This window comes from Columba livia, chromosome 29, assembly GCF_036013475.1.
Source record: "Columba livia isolate bColLiv1 breed racing homer chromosome 29, bColLiv1.pat.W.v2, whole genome shotgun sequence".
Lineage (NCBI taxonomy): Eukaryota > Metazoa > Chordata > Aves > Columbiformes > Columbidae > Columba > Columba livia.
The window spans coordinates 1,963,767-1,991,309 of NC_088630.1; the positions used below are offsets into that span (position 1 = coordinate 1,963,767).

The 27,543-nt window shown below is 47.0% G+C and overlaps 1 protein-coding gene across 2 annotated transcripts in view; it reads right to left on the reverse strand.

Annotated features, from left to right (window-relative positions):
• Positions 1–540: 540 nt before the first annotated feature.
• Positions 541–27,543, reverse strand: part of LIMA1 (LIM domain and actin binding 1) — a 29,290-nt gene continuing 2,287 nt past the window's right edge. The window contains exons 2-11 of one of the 2 annotated variants that reach the window (XM_065043607.1): positions 26,038–26,170; positions 23,547–23,592; positions 19,171–19,623; positions 13,619–13,727; positions 12,276–12,424; positions 9,733–9,840; positions 7,241–7,298; positions 6,439–6,554; positions 3,771–3,904; positions 541–2,749 (exon numbers count right to left, since the gene is read on the reverse strand). In XM_065043607.1, coding sequence (XP_064899679.1) covers positions 1,747–2,749; positions 3,771–3,904; positions 6,439–6,554; positions 7,241–7,298; positions 9,733–9,840; positions 12,276–12,424; positions 13,619–13,727; positions 19,171–19,623; positions 23,547–23,592; positions 26,038–26,156 — 2,295 coding nt within the window. In that variant the 5' untranslated portion in view covers positions 26,157–26,170 and the 3' untranslated portion in view covers positions 541–1,746. The remainder of the gene's footprint in view (positions 2,750–3,770; positions 3,905–6,438; positions 6,555–7,240; positions 7,299–9,732; positions 9,841–12,275; positions 12,425–13,618; positions 13,728–19,170; positions 19,624–23,546; positions 23,593–26,037; positions 26,171–27,543) is intronic. The other variant, XM_065043608.1, reaches the window with a different exon arrangement.

Consider the following 27,543-nt stretch of genomic DNA (forward strand, 5'->3'; position numbering starts at 1 on the left):
AGGTTGTACACCGCACAACATGCAACTGCTAATACCTCCCAGAAGGTTCACTTCCTTCTCCCTCCTCCCCCTATATATTAATATATGTTGTACACACACGTGCTGCTGGACACCTGCATTTCCTCAAGGTCTCAGCCCCATCCATCCCAACTAAACCCACCTTAGGCTTAAGTGAAGATAACCCCAACACAAAGCAGCTTATAGAAAGGGGAAAAAAAATACTAAGCCCTTAGTTGTCCTCAGCTACCATGCCCGAGAAGCACCTGAAGTCAGGAACAGGAGTGTAAAACACCTGTACATCCGTATTTCTTTTCCCCGTCCTGTATTGATCCCTCTTCCACACGCTCTTGCCTGAGAGCACAGTCTGTCTGTCTGTCAACCAGAAAATGGACACACAGTGTCACCTAGTGGCACCAGAAAAATCACTGTCTGGTCTCCAGGTTCTAGCGGAACACGCGTTTTTCACCCGGCTTCTCCCGTTGTCTTTTTCAAACGCCACCTCTTTGTGCAACGAGTACGAATCCAGTCTTCAGACTTAAATTTTAATGTAAATGACCGAACTTTATTGAAGGTTTTGGAGTTAGCAAGACTGTTAAGAAAGCAGGATATTTTACACCTCAAGTATAGTTAAGAGCTAATTCTCATGAGAATACAGTACAAATAAAAGCTAATATAAAAGGGCATCCTCCTCCCACCATTCAAGATTTCATTATTCGTAAAATATATGAAGTCAAGTTTAAAAATGTACTAAGCTTCAATGCTAGCAATCAGCAAGTTTAACTCTTCAAAAGGTTTTATTCCAGAGATTCTTGCAATGCGGCGGAATTCCACGGCCATAACGGAAAGATTTACGGCAGCTTGATACAAGTGAGATTTCAAAGTTGTCGAAAGGCCTTAAAAATATCATCTGCAGTTGAAAAGGAATGATGATGAACTCCGAGTAAACGAAAAACAAAAGACAACACCACTTCAAATGCGTATGAAATGCAAAAGTAATGCCCTGCAGGCTACTGCCAAAGTGTTGACTTGTCCTCAAAGAGATCTGTCAATCAGCACAGCTTCTGGATAAGCACTAAAATACGTACGTTCCCGCGACAGGCACACCATTCCAGTTGAAAAGAGAAAAATAAAGGGAGTTGGGAGCCTTCAATTGATCACCGCCAGTTTTGAGAAAGAAAAGCCACATTCCACTCAGTTTAAGATGCCTTCGTTGTTGGACACTAAGCACATGTTTTCATTATTAAAAAAAGAAATATCCAGTTGTGCCCTTTACATGTATTAAAGTGCATTAAGTCACCACTTGGAAAGCAGGCCAGAAAGTCCCTTTGAAATTGGTCCCTAAGCGCTGCAGTAGCATCTGGAGTGGTAGAACAGTGGTCTAGCAACAGCCTGTTTCACAGCACCATGGCGAGTACAGTGAAATTCCAGAAACTGATAGTGAAATACATACTGAAGCTCCAAGAGGATAAGACGGTAGGAGCACAGAACAGCTCTGCTCTCGTGCTGGGGGCAGAGTTACCTGTTGAAGCTGTCCCACAGCCACATCCTTGTTTCCACGCGCCTAAATATACTCTTTGCAGGCTTCTGGAGTATTTTTCTAGTTGAGATAATTTGTACAGAGGATTCCCTTAATGCCGATGTGCAGTATAGCATCGCTTTTGTGGAGGACAGCTGTTTGTTAAAGCTAAAATCACCAATTTAAAAAGGCCCAGCACCTTGCAACAAGTTTTCTAGTAAAAGGCCAATTTATTCTTCATCATCATCTTCATAGTAACGATTCCGTTTGATCTGTTCTTCCACTGACAGATCTTCCATATCTTCACCCTCCCAGAAACCAACATCTTGGGATTTGCGATTCTGGTCAGGAGATGATTCCTTAGCAGTCAAGACATTGGCTAAGTCGGAATGTTTAGGAGAATTTGGCTCAAGGAGTTCTTCATTTGGAATTTCCTGCTCTTCCAAGGTGTGTTCTTCCTCATCTGTGTCTGCATTCACCTGGCCATTTTCTACAAGATTGTGCTCCGCTGTTTTGATACCAGCCAATTCCCGTTCTTCCTCTACGTTTTGCTCTTCAGCACTCTGGATCTTCCTATTCTCAACCTTCTTTTCTTTTTGCTTTTTGTCTACCACGACCTCTCTCTCCAGTTCCTCACTTCTTTTCAGCATATCTCTCTCTGCCTTAGAAGGAGAAGATGAATTCTCTGATTTTTGGCCTTTCACAGATACTGTTCTAAACGAGGCTGCGACTGTAAAGGGACGACTTCTCTCCTTCAGCGAGGAAGATCTTCTTAACTTTTTGAGATCCAGATCCACGTCCTCCAGCACATCTGGCTTGGATGTCTCCTCTTCCGGGGGCCACTTGGGTTTGAACACTTTGATGCCCTCATCTAAGGCACTTCCCTGAACACTTTGGTCAGACGGAGGCGGCCAGGCAATCCTGAGCTTCTTTGTCTCTGCTGGTCTCTCTTCTCTTTCAGGCAAAGCCGAAGCTTTTGCTTCCATACTTGCTGCCAGAACTCCAACTTTTGCAATCGGGGCGTCCTCTACTCCTGAGCTTTGCGGATTTTCTGTTGCATTTACACCATGGACACTTTTCTCTGGGGATTCTTCACATTCAGTTTTGCCTGCCCACAATTCCTTATGCTGTTTGTGTCCAAAGCCTTCATCATAATTGCCTTTAGATTTGAAGAGCTGATTGAAGTGAGGCTTGCAGTAAATAGTTCCTCGCAGAGATGCGTATGTCCCAAGACTGTTCAGGAAAATACAAAGTCAAATGTGAGTATTCTGTGTCTCAGCCACCCAGACAGGTGTATATTTTATTTATGTTACTGATCAGATTCAATTCCAGTCTCCCCACGTGTTCAGAAGAGACAAGCCTTCAGCTTTCATGAGATTGTATGGCTCTCTTTTCAAACATCAGGTATTCTTTACAAAGCTGAACATTATATTTTTCCCCACCTAAAAGTACATAAAGAGTTTAAAAATAGACTGCACCAAGTGTAAAAGCCCCTGGCAGGGCTAGGACTGTATCACCACTCCTACAATCCTCTCCAGTTCACTGAATTATCATTACCTTCAGCTCAGCTAAGCCTGAATGGCATCACAGGATCACAGAAGGGTTTGGGTTGAAGGGACCTTCAAATGTCACCTTACCCACCCCTGCCATGAGCAGGGACATCTTCAGCAGCTCAGGGTGCTCAGAGCCCCGTCCAGCCTGGCCTGGGATGTCTCCAGGGATGGTTCATCTACCACCTCTCTGGCCAACCTGGGCCAGGCTCTCACCACCCTCAGGGACAACAATTGCCTTTTACCCAGCCTCTTTTAGTTTAAAACCATCACCCCTTGTCCTGTCCCAACAGGCCCTGCTCAAAAGTCTGTCCCCATCTTTCTTCAGGCCCCTTTTAAGCACTGAAAGGCCGCACTAAGGTCTCCCTGGAGCTTCTCTTCCCCAGCTGAACACCCCAACTCTCTCAGCCGTTCCTCCCAGCAGAGCTGCTCCAGCCTCGCATCATTTCTGCGGCTCCTCTGGCCCCTCTCCAGCAGGTCCAGGTCTGTCCTGTGCTCAGGACCCCAGAGCTGGACGCGGTGCCCGGGGGGTCTCACAGAGCGGAGCAGAGGGGACAATCCCCTCCCTCCACCTGCTGCCCACGGGGCTGGGGATGCAGCCCAGGGTACCGCTGATCTGGTGCCAGCGCGTGTTGCTGGCTCATCCAGCTCAGAAGGGGAACCTACACATCCTGGATGGCAGCCGAGCAGAGCAGCATGTTTACCTGAGTTTACTGTTGCAATAGGAGCAGCGGAAACAGCTGATGTGAAACACCTGCTTGTTGGCAAGAAGCCTTTCCATGGGGTACACGGTCTTCTGACACCCAACACAGGTTTCCTTCATTGGCAACTGAAATTTCTACAGGAAGAAGAGAAAGCTTGTTAACTGGAAAATGAATCAGCCGCTGGGGGACTTGGCTTGGGTTCATGCAGAGTTCTCAGAAGAACTGCAGCTATTCACTTTCTGCAACTCACTGCTAATTACGGCAGAGCGGGTTCTGGTGGGCAGCGAGTGAGGAAGAGGCTATGGCAGGATTGCTGCGGTTTGACAGCCAGCCAAGATTTTGCCCCAGTGCATTCCACTGCTGCAGCATCACAACTTGAACAACGGTCGAGAAGGAACAATGAAAATACCAGAACTTTGACTGAGCCAGTTCCCAAACAGCTGTCTAATCTATTTCTGCAAAGTCATTTTTTCTTGGTAGGAAAATGATGAAGAGACATTCAGGTAAATGTTAGTCAGTATGAGACTTATGGAAGTAAAAAAAATAGTATGGAAAAAGAGCTGAAATAACCTCAAAATAAAAGGTGGAAGGGGAAAGGAGTGAAACAGGCTGCTCAGCAGTTTGAAATTATGCACTTTTGCTTAATTCTTCTCTTAAAGAAACAGGCAATGGCCTGAGCACAGATGCAGGCAGCAGGAAACTCTTCTGACTCTATTGGTGAGCAACGCCAGTTCTATCGCAAAGAAACTCCACTCAAGTTTCAGGACACACAGCCCTCAAATTCACTCAAGACTTAAAGTGAGGAGGTTAAACAGCTAAAATTATTTATGTGTTCACTAAGAGAATTTCCTGGGAGTTTACTGCAAGAGTAAACTGAAATGCTGAGGAGTCAAGTGTCACTGCTGCGCCGCATGGGAACAACCTCACATTTTATTTCTCTGACAGCATCAAGGAAGCAAGTACATTGTCTGTGGAAAAAAGGTCACTTGATGCCATTCACTTCTTGGAATCTTGGCCCATAGCGAATACACTTTAAAGGCAAAATGAAATAACTTAGAGTTGAAAAATTGGCAATCTCGGGCTGTGTTGATTACAACTACTTTAGCAGCAGGGTAAAAAGCGCCTACGTTCCATATCTTGGGTCTGCACGGGTACTTTGATATTGTAGCTTTTCTTTGACAAAGGGTTACCTGCCATGTACTTACGAAAAAGCTTTATGGAAAAATATGATGGGCAAAATAAAAACAGGAAGGTCACAGGAAGCCATAATTACAGCAATTTATTTATAACGGACTAGAAACAATGGTTAGGCAATAAAAGTTACAATAGGTGAGGGACGGATTGCTGAGGACAGAGCCAGCTGAAGTCAGTTTGTCACAACCATAAAGTTTGCTGCCAATTTCATTCCAGTTTAATCGGCATTTCAATTTTGCTAAGGCATTGCTTGACATTATAGTAGATTAAAGTTCTAATTACAGCGTGACCACCAAAAGTTCAGAGTTCCTTTGGAAAAAATATTCACCATTTCTAGGTGCTGCCAAAACTGTATATGAATTCTGAATTTCGAGTCTAAATGAAATCACAAAAGATTAGATTACCGATGCAAACAGAAATCTAATCACCCACGCGTTCCACAGGGAACAAGGCAGCAACAATTTGCTTGCCCATCGGGAAGTAACTCGCCCTGCAATGTCAGTTTTGCGAGGTGACATTAGGGTGCTGGCGTGTGCTTCTGCAATGCACATCCCCAGGGAAGAACGGGAACTTACTTGGATAACGATCAGCCCTATGGCTGATGGAGAGGCCTTTGGGGTGTGAAGAGAAAGAAATTCCAGGCATACTACAAACAGGAGCTACAGGAGGAAGGCGAGGCCCAATAAATATAAAAAGACTTGAGAGAAAGCTGAGAGTTGAGCTCACATTAGGAGGGAAGCAGAAGGCAGGAGTAGAGGTTAGGAACCGAGAGCAGGAAACAGAAGCTGGAAGAGACAAATTGGAACCTTACATGAATAAACAGCATCCGGGTTGCTATCTTGGCGTCTAAAGCACTAACAAGGTAGAGCACTAAAATGGTTCTAACACTAGAGAGAGCACAAAGGACCAAGAACACAGGTTGTGTGCACCTTGTGTGCTGTAACAGACTGCGACTACAGAAAGGCTATAGGCAGCTCTAATCTGGCATTAATACTCCAGCACATGAGGAAGCCGCATCTCGCTGGTCTTCGTGAGGTCAGTGCTGCTCCTCCCAAAGATGGGGAAACAACAAAAGCACAGTTGTTTCCTCAGGAGTGAGCCAGGAAGTCTGTGGCAGCCCAGGGAACAGGCATCCTAACTGCAGGCAGCACACATGACATGTACAGTGTGATCAAAACGTTCAGTACTGCTGTCTGTATCTCTAATAACATTAGCAAATACATTCCTGCCCAAGAAGTTCTTCATCTGCTTTATAGCTCCCACTAAAGAAAACGTAACATTAAAGACTCACTACTCAGAACACCAAACTTAATCTCTGTGGAGTCAGTCACCACCTTACTACAAAGTTGCTCCCACCTGCAGTTACCTTGGGAGCAGCGGGAAGAGGAGGGTGCAAAGCCAAGTCCCTTCTGCAGGCTCTAAAGTGAGTTGGTTTTAACCAGCACCAATGGTTGAGAAGAAATCGCTGCTTTACCTTCACTGCTTTAGGCAGAGACGCATCTGTCTGGCCAGCGGGTTTAGAACCGGAGTTTTGCTGCTTTGTGCTCACAGGTTTCTGACCTTCTGTCTCGCTCTCCAAGTTTTGTCCAACTAAGGGAGCAGAGGAGGAAGAAAAGGCAATGACAATGATTTTAAAACCATGGAAACCTTAGGCTCCTAAGACCAAAGAGCAATCCTACCAGCTAAGGGCTAACGCATCTGCTATTAAACCTTTAGACCTCGATATTCAAACATGATCATTCTAGCTTTTCTTATTTACCAGGAAAGTTAAGTTGATAACGTAAAGAAAACTAATACAGGGGAATCCAACATCTAACCTGCAGGAACTGTTCTTCGGTTCTGCAAAGTGCTCGTGTGTGGGCTTGAATTTAGGTGTAAAGCAAAGGCAACATGAGAACATGGTTATGCACTTTACTGAATAGGAACTTGTGTATCTCTGGACAACACCAAAGACATTTGGTAAGTGTCCTGCATTAATAATTAAGTACTTCAGCCTATAGTAGTTGCCAGAGCTGTACTTAAATGTGTTCAATCACAGCAAACAAGTTACAGATGTCTTATAATTATAATTGCAAATGATCCACTCAACCTGAAATAAATTCTTATAAAGTTGGAGTTAGGCACAGGACAGATTTTTAGTACAAGACAGCTTTCAATTGGGTCCAATTCATCATTTGACAGGACTGATCTCCAGCATCCTACACACAGCTGGGTAATTGGTGCTTCTCCTCAGCCACGGCCTTCGCTCCTGTTGAGGCAGGAGAACAAGGACCTACCATTGCCGTCCTCCAGAAGAGCAGAGTGGAAAGCCAAGCTGTTCTCCCCTCCAGAAACCTGCAGGAGAATATTAGACAATGAGCACCTCTGACCTTCTAAAGTCTCAATAATCATGACCACAGCAACACAACAGTTGGAAGCACTGAACAGGAAGAGACTGGTCACACTGGGGCGCACATGAAGCTGCTTTTGTTTTAGAAGGCACGAGGCAAAGTCCAGCTGACTGCCCAGGGTGTTCGGAAATCTGATGTTCTCAGGTTGAGACAAGATGTAACAAGATGAACTGCAAATCATCACTAATTTGCTTTAATGATTGAAAGGTTCATTGCAAGCTACTGAAGTTTGCAAATTAATGAGGTAATGAGGAAACAAGTCACTTATATTAACATATTCCCACTTACTGAAAAAATAACACCAAGCGCTGGGAAGTGCTTCAGCATGGCTGCGTGTGGCAGAATGCAAACCCCCCCTCTCTCCTTAGATATGGAAGGAGTAGACACATCTCCCTCTCTCTCTGCTGCTTGAGGCCAACAGCTCCTTTTGTTTGGCCCCAGAGCCCCCTGGCCAGGGTCGTTAAGAGAGAGGAGAGGGAGTGCCGAGGCACCCGTGGCCAGTGTGGGGGTGTTTGGAAGCTCCAGGGGCACCCACAGCCAGGGTGGGGGTGCAGAGAAGCTTCTGGAATGCCCACAGTCAGCTCTGATCAGGCCATAAAATGGGATTCTCGTCGAGGCTCTGCCCCTTGCGCGGGTCTCTCGGAGTTACGAGCTGAGCCGCTGCCGCCAGGAGCCGCTGCCCCCGGGACGGAGACTCCGCTTGTCTTGCCCCCACCTGTGTGAGTAAATTAACCCTCGCAGGATTGTGAGTGTATCTACTTTCCGTGCACATCTGCACGTGTATTTATACTTTCTGTGCGCATTTGCACGTGTACTTTCCGTGCTCAATACAAGCACATGTATAGATGATTTCCTCGCCGAATCGCGAGTGTATTTTCCTCCCGTGCTTCCACATAAGCACGTGCGATATTCCGTGCACATTTGCACGTGTATTTCTCCTTGCAGGATTGCGAGTGTATTATAAATTTACCCTCGCAGAATCACGAGTGTACACTTTCCGTACTCACTACAAGCACGTGTATCCCTTTACAATAACCCCACACCGTGTTCATGCAGTGTGGACTCCTCCCGGACTCAGGGCCGGCTCCGGCATTGTTTTGGTGAAGCCACGTGCACGCACACTGTGGACCGCCTGTTGTATTTATTGCTGCCCCTTAATAATTTTCCTCAATTGATATCCGAACCTGTATTCAAGTCACTTTTGCAGTGCTAAACCCTGTTTCTCACCAGTTTAATACAAGTTGTTCTGGACCCTGTTGTCTCTTAAACTAACCTCAGGGTGCCTCCGTGACCCCGTGGCTGTTGAGTCACACATCTGGCTACTACATCTTTCACAGAATCGGTGTGAAAAATGACAAGTTAGAAAGTTTATTTCATTTCCTTTTTGCTAGAGGATTCCTGTTTCTGACATTACTAGTAGCAGTTTTAATTAGGCTTGTTTCCAAAGTTCATCACGTCATTTCATAAGGACAGTCCTGGCTCTCAGCGTCCTATTCAGGTTCTTTATTGCACCTGGACTCTTCTGCAAGTCCCTTCCCAATTGCAGCTGAACACAAGACATTTCATTCAAATCTCCCCTTCAACAACAGGGATATGTTCTGATTTAACAGGTGTTCTTTTAATTAACGCACCTTTTAGCGCAGAGCAGCCCTGCCCAGCCACACACAAGCTGCTCAGCTGCCGGGAGGAGCAGCTGAAAGCAGCAGTTTGGCCCCTTGCCCACCAAGGCTGGAAAGCTCTCAAAGCCCTCCTGGCATTCGGCTGCCACGTGCTCGGAACGGCTGGGACACACAGTACCCCAGTTCTTATTCAGCTACTTTTATCCCGTCTGCTGTCCCCGGTTTAGCGTACAAAGGCTTGAGCGTGCTTTATTATCTCTAATTCACAGAGTAATTTAGTCTCAATTTGCAGCTGAGGCTCAAAACTGGGAGCAAACCCAAGCTGGCGTTCTCAGTTACCTTCAGCAAAATTTAGCCGCTAAATGCAAAAGAAACAAGGACAAACTCCTTTTACTTGTGTCACACAAACCAAACTAACGCAAACCAAAAAAACACCCCAAACACCAAAAATCCACAAACAAAACAAATACAGGCATGTCATTACTGAAGGAACAGGGAAACGCTCCAAGAAAACTTAAAATGTGTCTCAAGATATTCTCTAGGACTGCTTAAAGTCTTCACAGAGACTTGATCGGTTATAATTCTGATACAGTCTAAAAAACAATCTAAAAAAATACATATCAGGAATTCTGCAGCATGTCAATAACCTGCTTGTATCCCATTTCTAGATGGCATGCGGAATAAGTCCACCAGCTGCGCTTCTACAACAAGTTCTGCTTAAAGTGAAGCCCTTGAGCTTCTCCAGCGTGAGCATCTTACCTTGTCCCCATCCTGACGGGACACGGAGTCCTCAGCACCTGGTGGCACATTCTCCTTCTGCTCACATCTGTAATTCTTGCGGTCACTGTCACTGCCTTGAATCTCATTCTAAAGAATAAAGCGCTTGAAAGTTGACGGGTTCTTTTCCCCTAGGAATGTACTTGCTTTGTTTTTCTTAAAATCTTTTAAAACTGTTTTCCTAGTATATACAGTGATGAAAGAAAGGCCATAAAAATCTATATGAACTTGGTAAGTGATACATACTAATGAAGGACAAAGATGGGGCTGTGGAATTTCACCGTGCTCCATGGAAGCAATGCCAGCATTTACTGAGGAGTTTGTTCTTGAAAAAACGACTTAAGAGTTCCACAAAAGAATCTTTCAGACTTCAAAAGAAAAATCCAGTGAAACCTCGTGTTTTCTTTATTGCCATAGGATACAAGATAATTGGAGAGAGACATGTGCCTTTCACAAGGCATCTTCTCTGTAACGAGGAAGAGAAATGACCAACTGCCAGCACCAGCATCTTAGTGGATTTTGTAAGCAGGTCTGCACTAAACCAAACACCTCTAACAGGTATGTAATTGAATATTACAATTACAATGTATCCATCTCTAAACATGCTGTCCATCGTCTCTCCCTCCCCTTCCCGCATCACTTGCAATGCATAGAAACCATTGCTCATCAACCAGACTCTAACAAAGCGCCCAGCAGTTTAATCCAGGCCTAATTACCCCATGTGCCCTCAAAAAATCACAGAATCCCAGAATGTCAGGGGTTGAAGGGACCTGGAAAGCTCACCCAGTGCAATCCCCCCATGGAGCAGGAACACCCAGATGAGGTTACACAGGAAGGTGTACAGGCAGGTTTTGAATGTCTCCAGAATAGGAGATTCCACAACCTTTACCTTGCTGAAATCCAGGGTTGCAATTCTGCTTGTTATCCTGCTCCTGCCACAGGAGATCCTGAACTCCACCATCTCATGGTCGCTGCAACCAAGGCAGCCCTCAACCTTTACCGCTTCAACCAGCCCCTCCTTGTCAGTGAGGATGAGGTCCAGCAGTGCGCCTCTCCTAGTCAGCTCCTCCACCCTTTGCATCAGAACGTTATCATCAAGGCACTGGAGGAAACTCCTAGACTGTGGCTGCCGGCCGAGTCGTCCTTCCAACAAACATCAGGGAAGTTCAAATCCCCCACCACAACCAGGGCCTGTGACTGTGAGGCTGCTCTCAGCTGTCTGTAGAGGCCTCATCAACTTCCTCACCCTGATCTGGTGCCTATTAATAGACGCCCACAATAGTATCACCCCTGCCAGCCTGCTCCTTAATTCTCACCCACAGACTCTCAACTTGCTCCTCATCCATGCCTGAACAATACTCAATACATTGTAGTTGCTCTCTCACATAAAGAGCAACTCCACCACCTCGCCCGGCTGGCCTGTCTTTCCTGAAAAGGACACAGCCATCCATGCCCACATTCCAGCCATGTGTGCTGTCCCACCATGTCTCCGTAATTGCCACCAGGTCATAATCTCCTGCCCTAACACAGGTTTCTAACTCCTGCTTATTCCCCACGCTGCACGCATTGGTGTGCAGGCATTTCAGAGAGCGAGCGGAGCACACCGATTTCACCCCAGGGGTATGGGAGGCCTCCCAGCCTTCATCAACTCTAGAGTGCTGCCCTACAAGCCCAGCTCCAACCCCATCCCCCTTCGAGTCTAGTTTAAAGCTCTCCAAATGAGCCCTGCTAATTCCTGTCCCAGCATCCTTTTGTCCCTGCGAGATAAACCTTTCTCACCTATCACTGTTTGGACCGGTGTCTTGTAAATCCAGCCGTTATCAAAGAACCCAAAGCCCTGCCTGTAGCACCAGTCCTGGAGCCAATTGTTCACAGACTGAATTTTTCTATTCCCTATCATATCATCACCCAAAACTGGAAGGAGGGAACAGAAAATCACTTGAGCCCCAGACTCATTTCCTGATCAAGTATCTGCAAAATTGGCATAAGTTCATTTACTGCAAGAATCGAACTGGGTTTGGATAATGGGTGTGAAGAGTTTAAGGGAGGTGAAAGGCAAAAGGGAAGAAAACTGACTGGAGATCCCAAAGCGGCAGGCCAAGCCATCACGGGTCTATACATTCTATGACACTGAAAGTCACTCCATCTTGCTGTGCCTCAGTTTCCCTCAGCTTCTAGCTAATGTTGAATACAGGATGGAGTTTGGTTGGTTGTGTTGTTTTTAAACAAACATGCAGAGACCTACCAACATGCAGAAAGAAAAAGAATGCCAGCTATGTTTCAGAAGGGTTCCAGCAATTAATTCCTTGGAAAACTTCCCAGATTACTGCAGGAAGATGCAAATACTTATTTCTTCCTGCAGTAGGTAGAGGCAAATCTTCACTAGAAATTACTCCTACGGCCACAAAGTTATTTGCAAAAGGAGATGGCATTATCTTCAAAGAGCCTGGTTTCCATAAGATCTTCTTTCCAGCCTCCCGCTGGGACAAAAGTTCATTTCTACACAAGCCAAAGAACGGACTTACCGTAGTGCTGGGGCCGGTGGAACTGCCCTGCTTGGACACAGCTGCCTGGTACTTCGCCAGCCGATCCTTTATCGACGTTTCCGTCAAGCGAGGCATCTCCAGGCTTTTCTTGCTCTCGGTCTTCTCTGGGCTGAGCGCTGGACTATTATCTACAAGAGGCCCCAGAAAAAGAGCTCCATAAAGGGCGACTTTCAGGGATACGAACAGAGTTGCCCACAGAAAGATGCTGCGTCCAGCCAGTGGTCTCAGACATAATGAGAGCAAATAGTTTTAACCTTGAAGATTGTTTTACTGTTATTGTCAAATGCAAGCAGCTGCTACAGTGGCTAAATGGAAACGTACCCGATTCCTGTAGCAGAATCATTGTCAAAGTCTTTTGGGGAAAACATGGGAAGCGAGGAAGGAAGTCGCACCTGCCGCTTCCACCTCCTCTATGGAAATGATTTATCACGACATGTTATAGATGAGGATCTCAAGAACAAACATGTTATGAAATAATTCTGTTTAGCCTCGCAGGATCGTTTGAAGCATCTGGTTTTAACTCAAGAGGAAAGAAATAGGTGCCCATCTCCGGATTCTCAGAACTACGCCCCATTTCTTGCCATCCATCTCTCACTTTTGCTATCAGACATTAGCAAATTGGTCTCAAAAGCCAATTCCTGTGACCGCTGTGCTATCTGACTTCCTTCTACAATGGTCAGGTCTCCAGTAACAGCTTAATTGTCCAATAAAGCACGATTAAAAAAAGACCTTTCACTAGCTAGTGGCCTTGAATGACTAAAAAGCTGTACGAGTCATTAAGGTCCCTCTTGGGGACAATAAACAATCATAAGCAGTTCTTGCCATTCCAGTATCGCTCAAATAAGGACACAACGTGCATCTCTAAACAGTGAGATATAATATTAGCCATAGGCTGAAAACACAAAAGATTGTGAATGCTTTGTTAAAAGAGAGTCTCCAAACATATGAAAAGGACATAATTTTGCTCAGGTTGTAAGTCTGTCTGTAATTACCCGTGTCTGGAGAAGGCAGGAGGGATGAGAATGAAAGCCAGAGGGAAGAAGGCACATGGTCTGGCTGTTCACTACCTTCTGAATTAGTCTATTAGAAGTGGTTCTAGAATTAAGACACGGGAAAAAAACAGGTTCCGTTCATGAACTCACTGGTTATCTCCTGTGCCTTCGTTTCCCGTGCTCAAGGGTATAATGCTTTAAAATCCACAGAAAGACTTAAGTCATTAAATGTGATGTTCCCACAGGCCTTACGGATGGAAGATGGCTGCACTTCCCTCCATTTCTGAAAAAACAACCAAAACAACCCCCCGAACCACGAGCTTTACTGACCTGATGTACTACGGCTCTTCTCCCCTTGGCCAACATCGAAGTCCTCCGAAGAGAGGCTGTTTTCAGAAATCCTCCTGCCCCCCGCCGGCTTCCTCGGCTCTCTGGGGACCTGGGAGAGACAAGACCCACCTATCGGCTGCTGGGACAAACCCAGCTTGTCGCGTATAATCCTTTAAGATGCACAGGTGTCACTAGCAAATCTGCTTTACTGGAATAAACAAGTCTAGCAGGTGACATCTTATTTAACCAATATCAAGTTTGATCACAGAATACCTGACCCTGCCAACTGGAAAACACTTTCTTGGAGAGGGCAGCGGATGCGCTTTGACCAGATACCTTTGTGGAAAAGTCAGAGAAGCACAGGACTGAGCTATCACAAATTCACACTGATCTTCAGCAACAGGAAGGAGAATAAATACTATTGTACTAAAAGTTATCTAAAGTTACTTGTTTTGATTTGGATAGCTCGTGTGTTTCGTACCAAATAATTCCCTAATTAGGTCTGATAAGGCTGAAGCTTAAGCAGGAGAGTGCCAGAGATAAATATTCTCAGATATCCCGGATAATCAGTCTCTGCGAGGCCGCGGTGCTGGACACAACCACACAGATGCTCTGGCCGCCTCAATCTCATTTCACACTCATTCATTGAGACCAGCTCCCCAAAATCTAACGCTCAGTCAAAGAAACTGCAAACAGACATTTCAGCAGCTTTAAGAAATATTCATGAAGTGCAGAGTTTAATTTGACTTCATCAAGGTAAGTTGTTTGCACACCTGAAAGTCAACCTATAAAATACTAGAAGGTGATAGACCTTTGTTCCCTCCCCGGGAAGGGTTAAATCAGAGCCAGCTGGAAATGCAGATGGAGGCTAACGCAGGGAGGTTTGGCAAGATGCTCCAACCACACATCCCCCCCTGCCCCAACTTCCAAGAAGTTTCTTAACTGCCGGTCACCAAACTGAAGGAAATTCCAAAGATATATTTTAACAGAACTGCACTGTAAGATAATCACTGTGAAAAATCAGGCTGCTTCGGCACACAAAATCTCAGCTTCACCAAGAAAAGAGAAAGCAGCTGGAAAGCCTCTTTTTCCATAAGCATGAGAAATATTTTCTATTTCTGTGGTTTAAGCCTTCGGTAACTTTTCTTGCTGGAAAAGAGCTTCGCTATGACAAGGCTTTTCCTTCCCGGAGTGTGTCCAGGGTTCAGTTGGGGAGTGTCTGCACACTTGTAAGGACTTGCAGATTCCCCATTCTGCGCAAACTGGCCTTCGGTTACTCTTATTCCACCCGTGTCTGCTTTCATGTCACCTCCAGCCCACAACAACTCAGACACTCCTCATTGAAAGGGTCTCACTTTTGACTGGGGTACAAAGATGATTATTGGCAGAACACACTTGAAGACAAGATCCTTTGAAGACGCAAACCCCATGTTTGTTACCCACTTGAATACCTTGACTTTTATCACTACCCTGGGTTTGTTTTTTTCATCATTATTTATTTTATTAGGGGGGGTGTTGGGTTTAGTTTTTTTCAATAATACATCACCACACACACATTTTCTTGCACACAGAGGGAGTAACAAAGCTACATATGAAAAAACAAGTTTGCAATCTAGATCCAAGGGCATTTTAACTGGTCACCCCTCAGTCTCCTCCAGCTCCAGAGCCCCAGCTCCCTCAGCCTTTCCTCACACGGGAGATGCTCCACTCCCTCCAGCATCTTGGTGGCTGCGCCGGACTCTCTGCAGCAGTTCCCTGTCCTGCTGGAACTGAGGGGCCACAACTGGACACAAGATTCCAGGTGTGGTCTCCCCAGGGCAGAGCAGAGGGGCAGGAGAACCTCTCTGACCTACTGACCCCCCCTTCTAACCCACCCCAGGTCCCATTGGCTTCCTGGCCACAAGGGCCCAGTGCTGGCTCATGGTCACCCTGCTGTCCCCAGGACCCCCAGCTCCCTTTCCCCTACACTGCTCTCTAACAGCTCATTCCCCAACTTACACTGAACCTGGGGTTGTTCCTGCCCAGATTCAAGACTCTACACTTGCCCTTGTTCTATTTCATTACATTTTTCCCCGCCCAGCTCTCCAGCCTGTCCAGGTCTCTGATGGCAGCACAGCTTCCAGTGTCACCACTCCTCCCAGCTTGGTGTCACCAGCAAACTTGCTGACAGTCACTCTATTCCCTCCTCCAAATCATTGATGAATATATTGAATAATCCCGGCCCCAGCACTGCCCCTGAGGCACTGCACTGGATCCAGGCCTCAACTGGACTCTGCCCATTGACCACGACTCTCTGGCTTCTTCCCTCCAGCCAGTTCGCAGTCACCTCACCACCCGCTCATCCAGACCGCACTCCCTCAGTTCAGCTGTGAGGATGCTGTGGGAGACGGTGTCAAATGCCTTACTCAAGTCAAGGGAGATCACCTCCACTGCTCTGCCATCATCCATCCATCTTGTTATGTCCTCATAAAATCAATGAGGTTGGTTAAGCACGACTTCCCCTTGGTGAAGCCATGTTGACTGCCCCTAATGACCTCTTAGCCCTGATATGCCTTGTAATTCATTTCATTTAGATCCAGCATCTGCAATTCCAGCCTCACTGGAAGAAACCATCAGCACTTTTCAGGAGAAAAAGACAGAAATCAGGATTGGAAATCATTTGGGTTGCTTCTCATTCACTTTTGTTTCAGAATCTCATTTCAATTCATTCTCCATGTAGTCATTCTCCAGTAACACCACACTGAGCTGCCCTCGTGTTGAGAAGACAAAGAATTATCACTGAAATTAAGTATTAAACAAATTCAAGCTCTACATAAGAGTTGGCAAGAGGCCGGTGTGTTGTCAAACAATTACACCACGTGTTTGCTCAGTGCCCACCAACAGCAATTCTGGAGCGGGGTCCAGAGCCCATCCAGACCATGCACAAAATCAATGTTTTCTTCCAAGCAACCAAAACCCTCCATATTTTCACCAACAGCCACCTCAGAGAGCTACAGTTGTCCCGTTTGTACTCGAAGAACTGGAGATAAGCTGTATAACACCATCAGTGATAATCCAACACGCCAAAATACAAAAGCTTCAGCGAGAGTTCAGAGATATTTCTTTACAAGTCTTGGTGCTAAAACCTACAACGTTGTGTAGATTTTACACCAACAGTTTTATATTGTGGGGGGAAAAGTAGAGTAATAGACAAGAAAGGTTTAACAAAGGGAAGATGAGGCACTTTCATTACAATCAACACACTGACCACTGCGAGTAATTAGGGTGATTATGGTGACACCTTCACATGGAGGGATCCCTGACTCCCAGTCTTATTCATTTCCCCCTCAGTTTACAGCCACAACTCCCACGTCACAGCTTCTGCTGCCTGTAAACGAGATAAAATACTCACGTCTGGAAAGCCCCGAGGTTCTAAGACCAAAGAGGTGGGTGCAGAGGCACCACAAACAGCGTTCACAGCGTTTCGCCCGCGGCGCAAAGAGTCGTTGGGCAAGAGACCAAATAAAAGCTACACCTACTCCGTTCAATACTAACTGTGTCAAATGTGACCCCGCACACCAGGTTGGCTACGCAAGACAGTAAGTTCTTACCTTAAAGGAAAACCAGAAACCAACCTGGAGGGGACTTTTTAAGAAGTATTTTAGATCCGCTTGCTCGCTCTTCTGATCTTCCTTGAGTCCGCTGTCGCTATCACTTACAGGAAGAATTCTTTGAAGCTGCTAAAAGAGCTGATGTTCAGCCTTAGCTTTGTGCCGAGCCTATTTAGACCGACATTCCTGACTATACCATGGTTAGTGCATTTTTTTCCAGGAAGACACAACAAATTAAGATCTGCCTTGTGTCTCGATTGCAGAAGACGGAGCAAGATCTGAAGGACTAAATGAATAAACTAGGAGGTTTTGCTCATAACCCTGAGAACAGGTTTCTTAGGGCGGGCGATTGAGTCAGGAAGTCCAGGCTCTAATCTGGATTCTTGTCACAGCCTTGCCCAGCAACCAGAAAAGTCCTTTTATCTTTACTGCCATGAAGTTACAGCTACTTCGTTCATACAGATGTTTTGTCAGCAAAGCTCTGACAGCACTTCTACCTTAAGTCTTAAGAAAATACCAAGGAAAAGGGCTGTCTCTCAGCTACATTTATGGTTGGACTCAAGGATCTTAAAGGTCTTTTCCAACGTAAGTGATTCTATGACAACTTGTTGCACTTAAACCAGGGGTTTATCAATGGGCAGAGTTCATAAATGGAAGAGGCAACTTGCAGTTACCCAAACTGACACCATTGCTTAGTGAAAAAAACCCATAGCTCCAAACTATCTTCATGGTACGTGACTACGTGACACCACCCACAGATAAACTCCCAGAACCACAGATCTTACCATAGTGCTTTCTAACTACAAAGACACCCCCTCTGATTTATTCCCCAGGTGAAGATAAAGTCACTTGGAGCCCATCAGCACAACGGTTCCTCCCTGTGGAATCCTGCCCGATGGACCCTGCAGCAGGAGGTGAGAGCAGCGCTATCGGGGGATCGCGATAGCGTGACAAAACCCACCAAAATCCTTGTGAAATCACGACATACAGACCCAGAACTCACTTCTTATCGCAGAAACGCTCATCTGGAGCCTGTAGTCAAACCAACTTTTGTCCCAAAATGTGCTCGCTTTGCTCAATGCTGCAAGAAAACCACTCGCAGCCAAACAAAGCCAGAACTATAGGAAACTATGAGAAAACTGGAAAATCCACCAGCATCAAGGCCCCGGGACTATGTTGCAAGTCACCAGCATATGCAACTCATTTTCTAGTTAAGCAATTCTCCCCCGGGACACAGTCTGCAGTCCACATGCAGGATCAGATTTCATGAGCAGTTGTAGGAAAATGCAAGCCCTGTGCATTTGCAAGTCAAAACTCGTCAAGGCAGGAGCTTGTCTGGCTATCTCCGCTTATTTTTTTCCCCTGTGAGGATTCTTTTTTCGATAAGAAACATTTGTTAAGATAGGAAGATGAGAGACCAGCAGGAAAAGATGGGAGTATTTCACAGCACATATCTATGTGCATATTCTGTGACTCACATACTGATACATATATAAAAAACCCTCTGAATTCTGGCAGCGCTTCCATCTCAACTGTACCCGCCCGGGACTGTTGAGCTCACTTCAAACAGTTAGTTTTTCTTTTATATATATAAAAATATATACATATATATATATATATATAGACACAATTCATGTTTACATAACTCATCTTAATCTTCAGAAAATACATAAACCACCCCAACTTAAAAAAGAAAACATTCCGTACTTATTTTTCTCTTCTAGCCCCTTCACGAGCAAATTAACTTTACAATCAAAAATAGCACAGCCCCAAGCACTCTGCACATATTTGTGCAGCTCAAATAAGTCATTAACGCCAGCTTCATTATGTTTCAAGTAAAACAATGCCTACAACTATTTGCAGAGTCAACAGTTGGGAGCCACTCCCTCCACGGACTTTTCTTGGTGCCCGAGGGGCAGCGGAGTTTAGTTTCTCTCAAGATCCGAAGGGACAGACCCTTACCTTGCTCTGAGCCGCTTCCCCCTTCTCAAACATCATCTTGAGCTTGTTCAGCGGGACGCTGTATTTCTCGATCTTCCCCGAAGAGTCCGCGCTTTCGCTGCCTTCGGGCTTTTCCACCTCCCTGGGCTCTCGCGGACAGTTTTCCATTTGACCGCTCTCCACCGAGTGGCTTCTCGACGTTGTGCTGGGGCTGTGACAGGGCAGCTGGCCGGGGATGCCCGAAGGGGCCCGGGTGGCCGCGGTGGCACCAGCCCCCGGGTTTTGCTCCGTCCCTGGGGGAGACGTGGGGCTGCTCCCCGCTGCTCCGGGGCTGCCGACCTTGCGCCGAACCTCAGCACAGCTGCTTCGCTGCGTTTCCTTCCCAGACTCCTCTCCCAGCGCTGGATTCTCCCACTTCTTCTTGAGTACACTCAGATTCCCCCTTCTTAAATGAGGGGGAAGATTTTCTGCACTCTGCAAAGAACAAGAAGTTAATTCCAGTTATGTGGCTGATGAAGCATTAAAGCACTTCCTTTCTCCGCGAAAGGAAGTTCAAGGCTCAGCACTGATCGCAGCTCTCTGCTTTTTCAGACAGCTGTGAATAGTTACAACTGTGCCACATGGAGAAAGCATCCAGGATAGGAGAGGAAGGAGGGGGGAGAAGAGAAAAATCAGGAGCTAAAGCAGGAAGTGAGCAAACAGGATGGCCTTATAAGGAAAAAGGGAGTCCAGCTCTAATGAGTTAAATGCCACACAAAAGGCCTGAATCCACATATGGGGGAGAGAGGACCAGAATCCACACATGGGGGAGAGGGGACCAGAATCCACACATTGGGGAGAGGGGACCAGGATCCACACGTGGAGAAGGAGACCAGAATCTACACGTGGAGAAGGAGACCAGAATCTACACGTGGAGAAGGAGACCAGAATCTACACGTGGGGGAGAGGGGACCAGAATCCACACGTGGAGAAGGAGACCAGAATCCACACGTGGGGAGAGGGGACCAGAATCCACACGTGGGGAGAGGGGACCAGAATCCACACGTGGGGAGAGGGGACCAGAATCCACACGTGGGGAGAGGGGACCAGAATCCACACGTGGGGAGAGGGGACCAGGATCCACACATTGGGGAGAGGGGACCAGAATCCACACATTGGGGAGAGGGGACCAGAATCCACACATGGGGAGAGGGGACCAGAATCCACACATGGGGAGAGGGGACCAGGATCCACACATTGGGGAGAGGGGACCAGAATCCACACATGGGGATAGGGGACCAGAATCCACACATTGGGGAGAGGGGACCAGAATCTACACGTGGGGAGAGAGGACCAGAATCGACACGTGGGGAGAGAGGGGACCATGATCCACACGTGGAGAAGGGGACCAGAATCCACACATGGGGAGAGGGGGACCAGAATCCACACGTGGGGAGAGGGGGACCAGAATCCACACGTGGGGAGAGGGGGACCAGAATCCACACGTGGGGAGAGGGGGACCAGAATCCACACGTGGGGAGAGGGGGACCAGAATCCACACGTGGGGAGAGGGGGACCAGAATCCACACGTGGGGAGAGGGGGACCAGAATCCACACGTGGGGGAGAGGGGACCAGGATCCACACGTGGGGAGAGGGGACCAGGATCCACACATTGGGGAGAGGGGACCAGAATCCACACATTGGGGAGAGGGGACCAGGATCCACACATTGGGGAGAGGGGACCAGAATCCACACATTGGGGAGAGGGGACCAGGATCCACACATTGGGGAGAGGGGACCAGAATCCACACATGGGGAGAGGGGACCAGGATCCACACATTGGGGAGAGGGGACCAGAATCCACACATGGGGATAGGGGACCAGAATCCACACATTGGGGAGAGGGGACCAGAATCTACACGTGGGGAGAGAGGACCAGAATCGACACGTGGGGAGAGAGGGGACCATGATCCACACGTGGAGAAGGGGACCAGAATCCACACATGGGGAGAGGGGGACCAGAATCCACACGTGGGGAGAGGGGGACCAGAATCCACACGTGGGGAGAGGGGGACCAGAATCCACACGTGGGGGAGAGGGGACCAGAATCCACACATTGGGGAGAGGGGACCAGAATCCACACGTGGGGAGAGGGGACCAGAATCCACACGTGGGGAGAGGGGACCAGAATCCCCCCGAGGGTCTCCAGCCCCAGAACACGCAGGCAGCAGCACAAGCAGCCAGAGCAGGGCTGGGTGGGGCTCCAAACACTGCAATGTCTTGCAGCTGCTTCAGGACACAACAATTAACAGCCCTTCCAAAAAGCTCCAGATGAGCTCTCAGAAGCCCCTGCTTTGCTGGAGTTGTGTATTGCTACTGTCAGTTAACAGTAGCGTTTGAGTTACAAGAGTAAATGGTAATACATGGAGCAGTAGTTCCTCTCGTATTCAAGTGCTTTTCAGGCTCGTTTTGCTTACAAGTCGTTACCTCTCCCCGGAGTAACAGAGCGGCCCATGTTTGATCCATTCACATCTCACACCAGCCACCACTGCGCTGCTATTCTCTCGCTTATGGAGACCCCTACGTATCAAACCCACTGCAAGTGGAGCAGGTCTGCAAGGCTTATAGGAATTAAACAGGATTAGCAGCTATATTAGGATTTAAGTCTCTCACCCTATTACTCTTCTGGTCACATTTTGAACACTGCTTTGCAAATTAACTTGAATCCACCTAGACTTCAAAAAAAGATCGGCTTGCTGACCACAGTTAAAAGAAAGTACTAAAGTTAGAAGGCAAATGTTGTAATATAACAGAAGTACTGAAAGTTGTGCAGCGGGTTTCCACAGGAACACGTCTGGATGTGGCACCTGCGGGGTCCTGGATACTTCACACCACCAGCCATTCCTGCTTGAGGTTTCCCTGGTCCCTGATCACACAAGCCATGAAGAAACTGTAGGACCAGAGAGTAATTTTTAGAATGCTTATTTTATCCCGAACAGGAAAAGAATGACTCCCCAAACACTAAAGACATCGAGGCAGCGTAGTCTGACAAAGACTTACCTAGATATCCTGAAACTATCGGTAGGTTTTTTAAATAAAAACTAAACAGAGGATCTGCTTACACAAAGACCTGCAATCGCGGTGCCTGGTGTGCCGGGCAGCACCTCCTGACCCAGACCAGGGCGAGCAGTGCAGGTACAGGAGGGAATGTGAGGCTGCACCATCCAGGAACAACGATGGTACCATCCAAAAGTGGTGGCTGTACCATCCAGAAACGATGTACCACCCAAACACGATGGCTGTAGCATCCAGAAATGATGAAGGTACCATTCAAACATGGTGGCTGTACCATCCAGAAATGATGTACAATCCAAACACGATGGCTGTGCCATCCAGAAATGAGGTACCACCTAAACACGATGTACCACCCAAGCACAGTGGCTGTACCATCCAGAAATGAGGTACCACCTAAACACGATGTACCACCCAAGCACAGTGGCTGTACCATCCAGAAATGAGGTACCACCTAAACACGATGTACCACCCAAGCACAGTGGCTGTACCATCCAGAAATGATGTACCATCCAAACACGATGGCTGTACCATCTAAACACAATGTACCACCCAAGCACAGTGGCTGTACCATCCAGAAATGATGTACCATCCAAACACGATATACCACCCAAACACAGTGGCTGTACCATCCAAACACGATATACCACCCAAACACAGTGGCTGTACCATCCAAACGCGATATACCACCCAAACACAGTGGCTGTACCATCCAAACGCGATATACCACCCAAACACAGTGGCTGTACCATCCAAACGCGATATACCACCCAAACACAGTGGCTGTACCATCCAAACGCGATATACCACCCAAACACAGTAGCTGTACCATCCAGAAATGATGTACCACCCAAACACGGTGTCTCTCCCCCACCCAGGGGCATCTGGAACCCTGAAAGCCCTTCAGAAAACATCCCCCTTAACGCATTCTACAGCAATCAAAGACACACGTTAGGTTTCCGAGAGGTTGGCAGCTTCGCTTAAGCAGGCTTTTCAACTTGGTTAAGAAAGGCAGAGGTACCACACAACCGCCTGCAGCTAAGGACAAAGCGGTGCACAGTCAAGTGTGTGGCTGACTCCTTGTGCTCAGGAGTGAACTAGCGACTCAACACGTTGCTGTGGGCAAGGCGCTTGGTTTTCCTCCCTTTCATTCACACCAGGAAAGGGCAGGAGGAGCGAGTCAAAAGCAAACACTCCGCCTAAGCCAAGTTTGCTGTAGGATACACGGCAGCGAGTTTGATATTCACCAAATCAACCGTCACAGCAACACTGCGTGTAGCTGATCTGTTCTGCTTGCATTGCATGTAGCTGACCTGTTCTTATTGCCCAGAAAACAAATACTCACACTTCTTTTCTTCTCAGCAGTGGCTTCTTCAGCTGCTTTCTGATACCTTCAAGATACAGGAGAAAAAGGAAAAGAACAGTTTTTAGCCAGAATAGTGAATGCTCTTGAAGACAGGTATGAATTTCCACCCCCCCAAGCATTCTGTGCACTTCCCAGACCTACCGAATAAAAGCAGAGGCTGGAAAAACAGCAGCAAATAACACCAGAACAATGCAAAGCCACTGATACTTTTTAAGTCATGCCATTTACAATAATAGCATACATTAATACTTTTCATTACCCAAGCACTCTAATTCTCCAACACAGTTTACCTTGGAATAGCTGTATTGTCTCCGCCACCCAGCTGTCTGCTGTGCCCCCTTGCAGGAATAACTCAGCTATTTATACAGCAGCTGCCGAACCGTAACAAATTACAGCTTGGCATACACAGAAAATCAACATAAGTGCCAGTTTATTTTACTCCGCTGGGTTGTAAACGGCACCGATTCAGCACTTGCCTCCCGAGCAGCTGAACCGTCCCAGCAGTAATCACAGCCCTGCGCAGATAAGCCACCCTGGATCATGAATCAAAGTCCTTTAAGAAGCTCTAGAAAACTCCGGGCAATCTGCACCCCACGCCAGGCCAGCACACGGCCCCGCTAATCGCTCGTCAAAGGCACTAATTGGTCGGATGGGACACGTTTCGCTGTTTGTAAGCAGAGCGCTGCTTTTTAAAGAGATCACCCAACGTCTGCTTGGGAAAATGATGGTCGTGTCTCTCTTATCTGTGGAATTCTGCTTTTGAAACAACTGGGAGTATGTTACAGGAAGTAAGTGATGCACTAATATCATAATAGTCATTAGCTTCAGACTAAATAATTGCTGGTATCAAACCAATAACTAATGCATATCACAGGCTCAGTTCCTTCAAGGAAAAAGGTCCTTATGTGCAGATCCCTGCTCTATTACTTGTTTTTCTTTATATCAATTCCTTTTTTCCCACTGTGCATAATGTGCTCCTATGTAGATTTCCCCTCTTGTTACGATATAGACAAACTGCACTCTTACTTATTTCTGCTCTCCAACCTGCATTTACCATACAGACTGAATGCTAATGGAGTGTAGCTGGCCCTCTTGAATCAATACAAATATATCAACCTATGTCTCTGTGCTATAAAGGGTCCAAAATCTGTGTGTGACACGCTGCGAGATGGACTTATGGAGGAAGAGGGATCAACACTGGAAGGAGCAACAGAGACACGGGGATGAGAGTGAAGCACCGCACTGAAAACAACGCGGGGTGGCCGAATCCCCACCAGCACCGCTCGGTGAGTCACGCTGGTGAGGTCTCTGCTCTGCCCTGACAGAACTGACCATCTAAACACTATCTGGAATGGAACAAATGTCCTCATAATCAAATATTTAGGTAACAGCAATGTAGAAGAACTCTGCTCCTCACTGCGAGTGTCAGTGTTGGCAAAGCCCGTAAGCAGGATGGTGTTTTCCCAAGGAACCGACGCTGCTTGTGCAGCGGGACCCCACTTGATTAAGGAATAGCAGTTTGGATTATTTCCAGTAAGCCCTTTTCAAAGGATTATCAACATTTAGCAAGATGACCAGGTTCTGTAATCAAGCTTCAATGAGTGAATAAATTACCTTAACAAGAGCGGTCAAAGCAAGCAGCTTTTCCCGTGGACACAGTACTTAAAGGGTAACTTAAAGAGTCCAGATTGCAACTGTCTTTCCCTTATAGACCTCATAAAGTTTCTCCCACAGTCAAGATTTCAATACTCCAAAACCTTAATACGCTATTAACGCAACAACCTGGGAGACCTGGTTGCCCAAATCCCATTGGAAATCCAAGCTGGACTGCAGATATTTAAAGAAATAAAAGCTTTGCCAGAAAACACGTTTAGGCTGCTGCCACTCCGCTTTCTCAGTGGATAAGATATCGCTTTATGATTTGCCTGTAGCCCATCGTCCATCCCTCAGAGTAAAGTGAAGGGCAACGTTCCTTCTCTACACAAGTTTTGTGAGACATCTGAAGGGCCAAACGTGAAGAGCACAGGTCCTGTGAAACCCTGCGACATCCATCGCAGTGAGAACGACCATTTCTAACTGGTCTCCAATTAACCGATAAAGCGCTACTGCTACTTTTCATAGTACCAGGCAGGAAACGCCGTGTTAACAGAGAAACCTGCATAACATTCTGTGATTCTGTGTGATGAAATGGCAATAGCTTCCTACATCCCGCAACTCTGCCCTCAAAAACAACTGCAATTTGTAGCTGGCCAGAAAACATTCTATTTTCTGACAGCAGAAAGAAAAAAGCTACGATCATCCTGAATGCTGAATCAATATAATGTCAGCACTAGAATTTGCTCAAACCAGAAACTCAAATGCCTATGGAGCTGCGTTATTTTTAAGAAGCAAAGCAAGTGTTGGTGGCGTTGTTGAGGGTTCCAGCTGTGAGTCTCAGTGCAGCTGGTGCTCAGCAGCCTCCAGCACTTACTTGGAGAACCGCTCCACCAGGGCCGACGACTTGTTCCTGTTGACTAGAGAAAGCTCTTTCGCAGTGATTTTCAAAGACTGTGAAGTCCACTGTCTTCTATTAAACGGGGAGGGCTCCATCTTACTGCCAATACCTGTTCAGGAAGGAAGTAGAGGGTCAGTAATACAAATTACGTGAGGAAAAAGGTAAATCACAAAGTAATTTTGATACTCGGTCACCACCCAGGTGCTCCCAGCGTACTAGAGCCACCGAGCCCTGATCATTCGGGATCTCACAGGATCCCAGAGTGTCAGGGGTTGGAAGGGACCTGGAAAGCTCATCCAGTGCAATCCCCCCATGGAGCAGGAACACCCAGATGAGGTTACACAGGAACCAGGCGGGTTGGAATGTCTGCAGAGAAGGAGACTCCACAACCCCCTGGGCAGCCTGGGCCAGGCTCTGCCACCCTCACCAGGAACAAGTTTCTGCTCATATTTAAGTGGAACCTCCTGTGTTCCAGTTTGCACCCATTGCCCCTTGTCCTGTCACTGGTTGTCACCAGAAGAGCCTGGCTCCATCCCCCTGACACTCCCCCTTTCCATCTTGATCCCCAGGAATGAGTCCCCCCTCAGTCTCCTCTTGTCCAGCTCCAGAGCCCCAGCTCCCTCAGCCTTTCCTCACACGGGAGATGCTCCACTCCCTCCAGCACCTTCGTTGCCCTGTGCTCGACTCTCTCATCTCGTCCATCAACCGACTCAGTAAAAAAAAAAAAGGATCATATTAAAATTATCATTTCCTCTGCAGATGCCATTGAGATGGTGCCGCTGATAAAACACCGGCCACAATGAGAAGCCACAAGGCAGGAGTGAGACGCGCTGTGATTGAGGAGGACGCGAACGTGAAGCTCTGTATTTCCTCCAGGCTCCAGGAAGCCCTAATATGCCCTCTCTTGTTCTGGTTTCTAAACCAAATGTGCTGGGTTTATGTAAGAAGGCTCGAGTTATGAAACCTAAGAGGACATAATTCCTATGCAAACATTTTCCATTCACTCTTGTGCTGCTCATTCTTAACGCAGCAGCCGTTTCCTCTGGGAGCTGAAACGCGTCTTGTGTTCGGGGAGGCAGCTGTAAACCTCGTGTTGCAATCGCTATCAGTTACCTAAAGGAATAGTTTTAACTACCCTGTCCTGTTATAAACGGGAAGAGATTTTGTACAGCTTCCCCCCACAGAAGCCAGCAAGACTATATCAGATTTTTATGTTTTTTCACAGACTTAGTTTCACGGAGGAGGAAAGGAGGGGAGGTTAATTTAAGGAGTTCACTGATAAGACCAAAATAAAGCTTGTGGGGCAACGCCTTTCCTTTTTTCCCCTTTCTTTTATCCCTGTCACACAATGCCCGCAGCAAGCGCACTGACCATCCTGCAACGCCAACACCAGGCAGGCTGAGCTCTTTCGCCCGTTTTCCATCAATTTCCTTAACTGATTTGTACCGTGGAAGCCTGAGCATAGGTCGCACTGTAAATGGA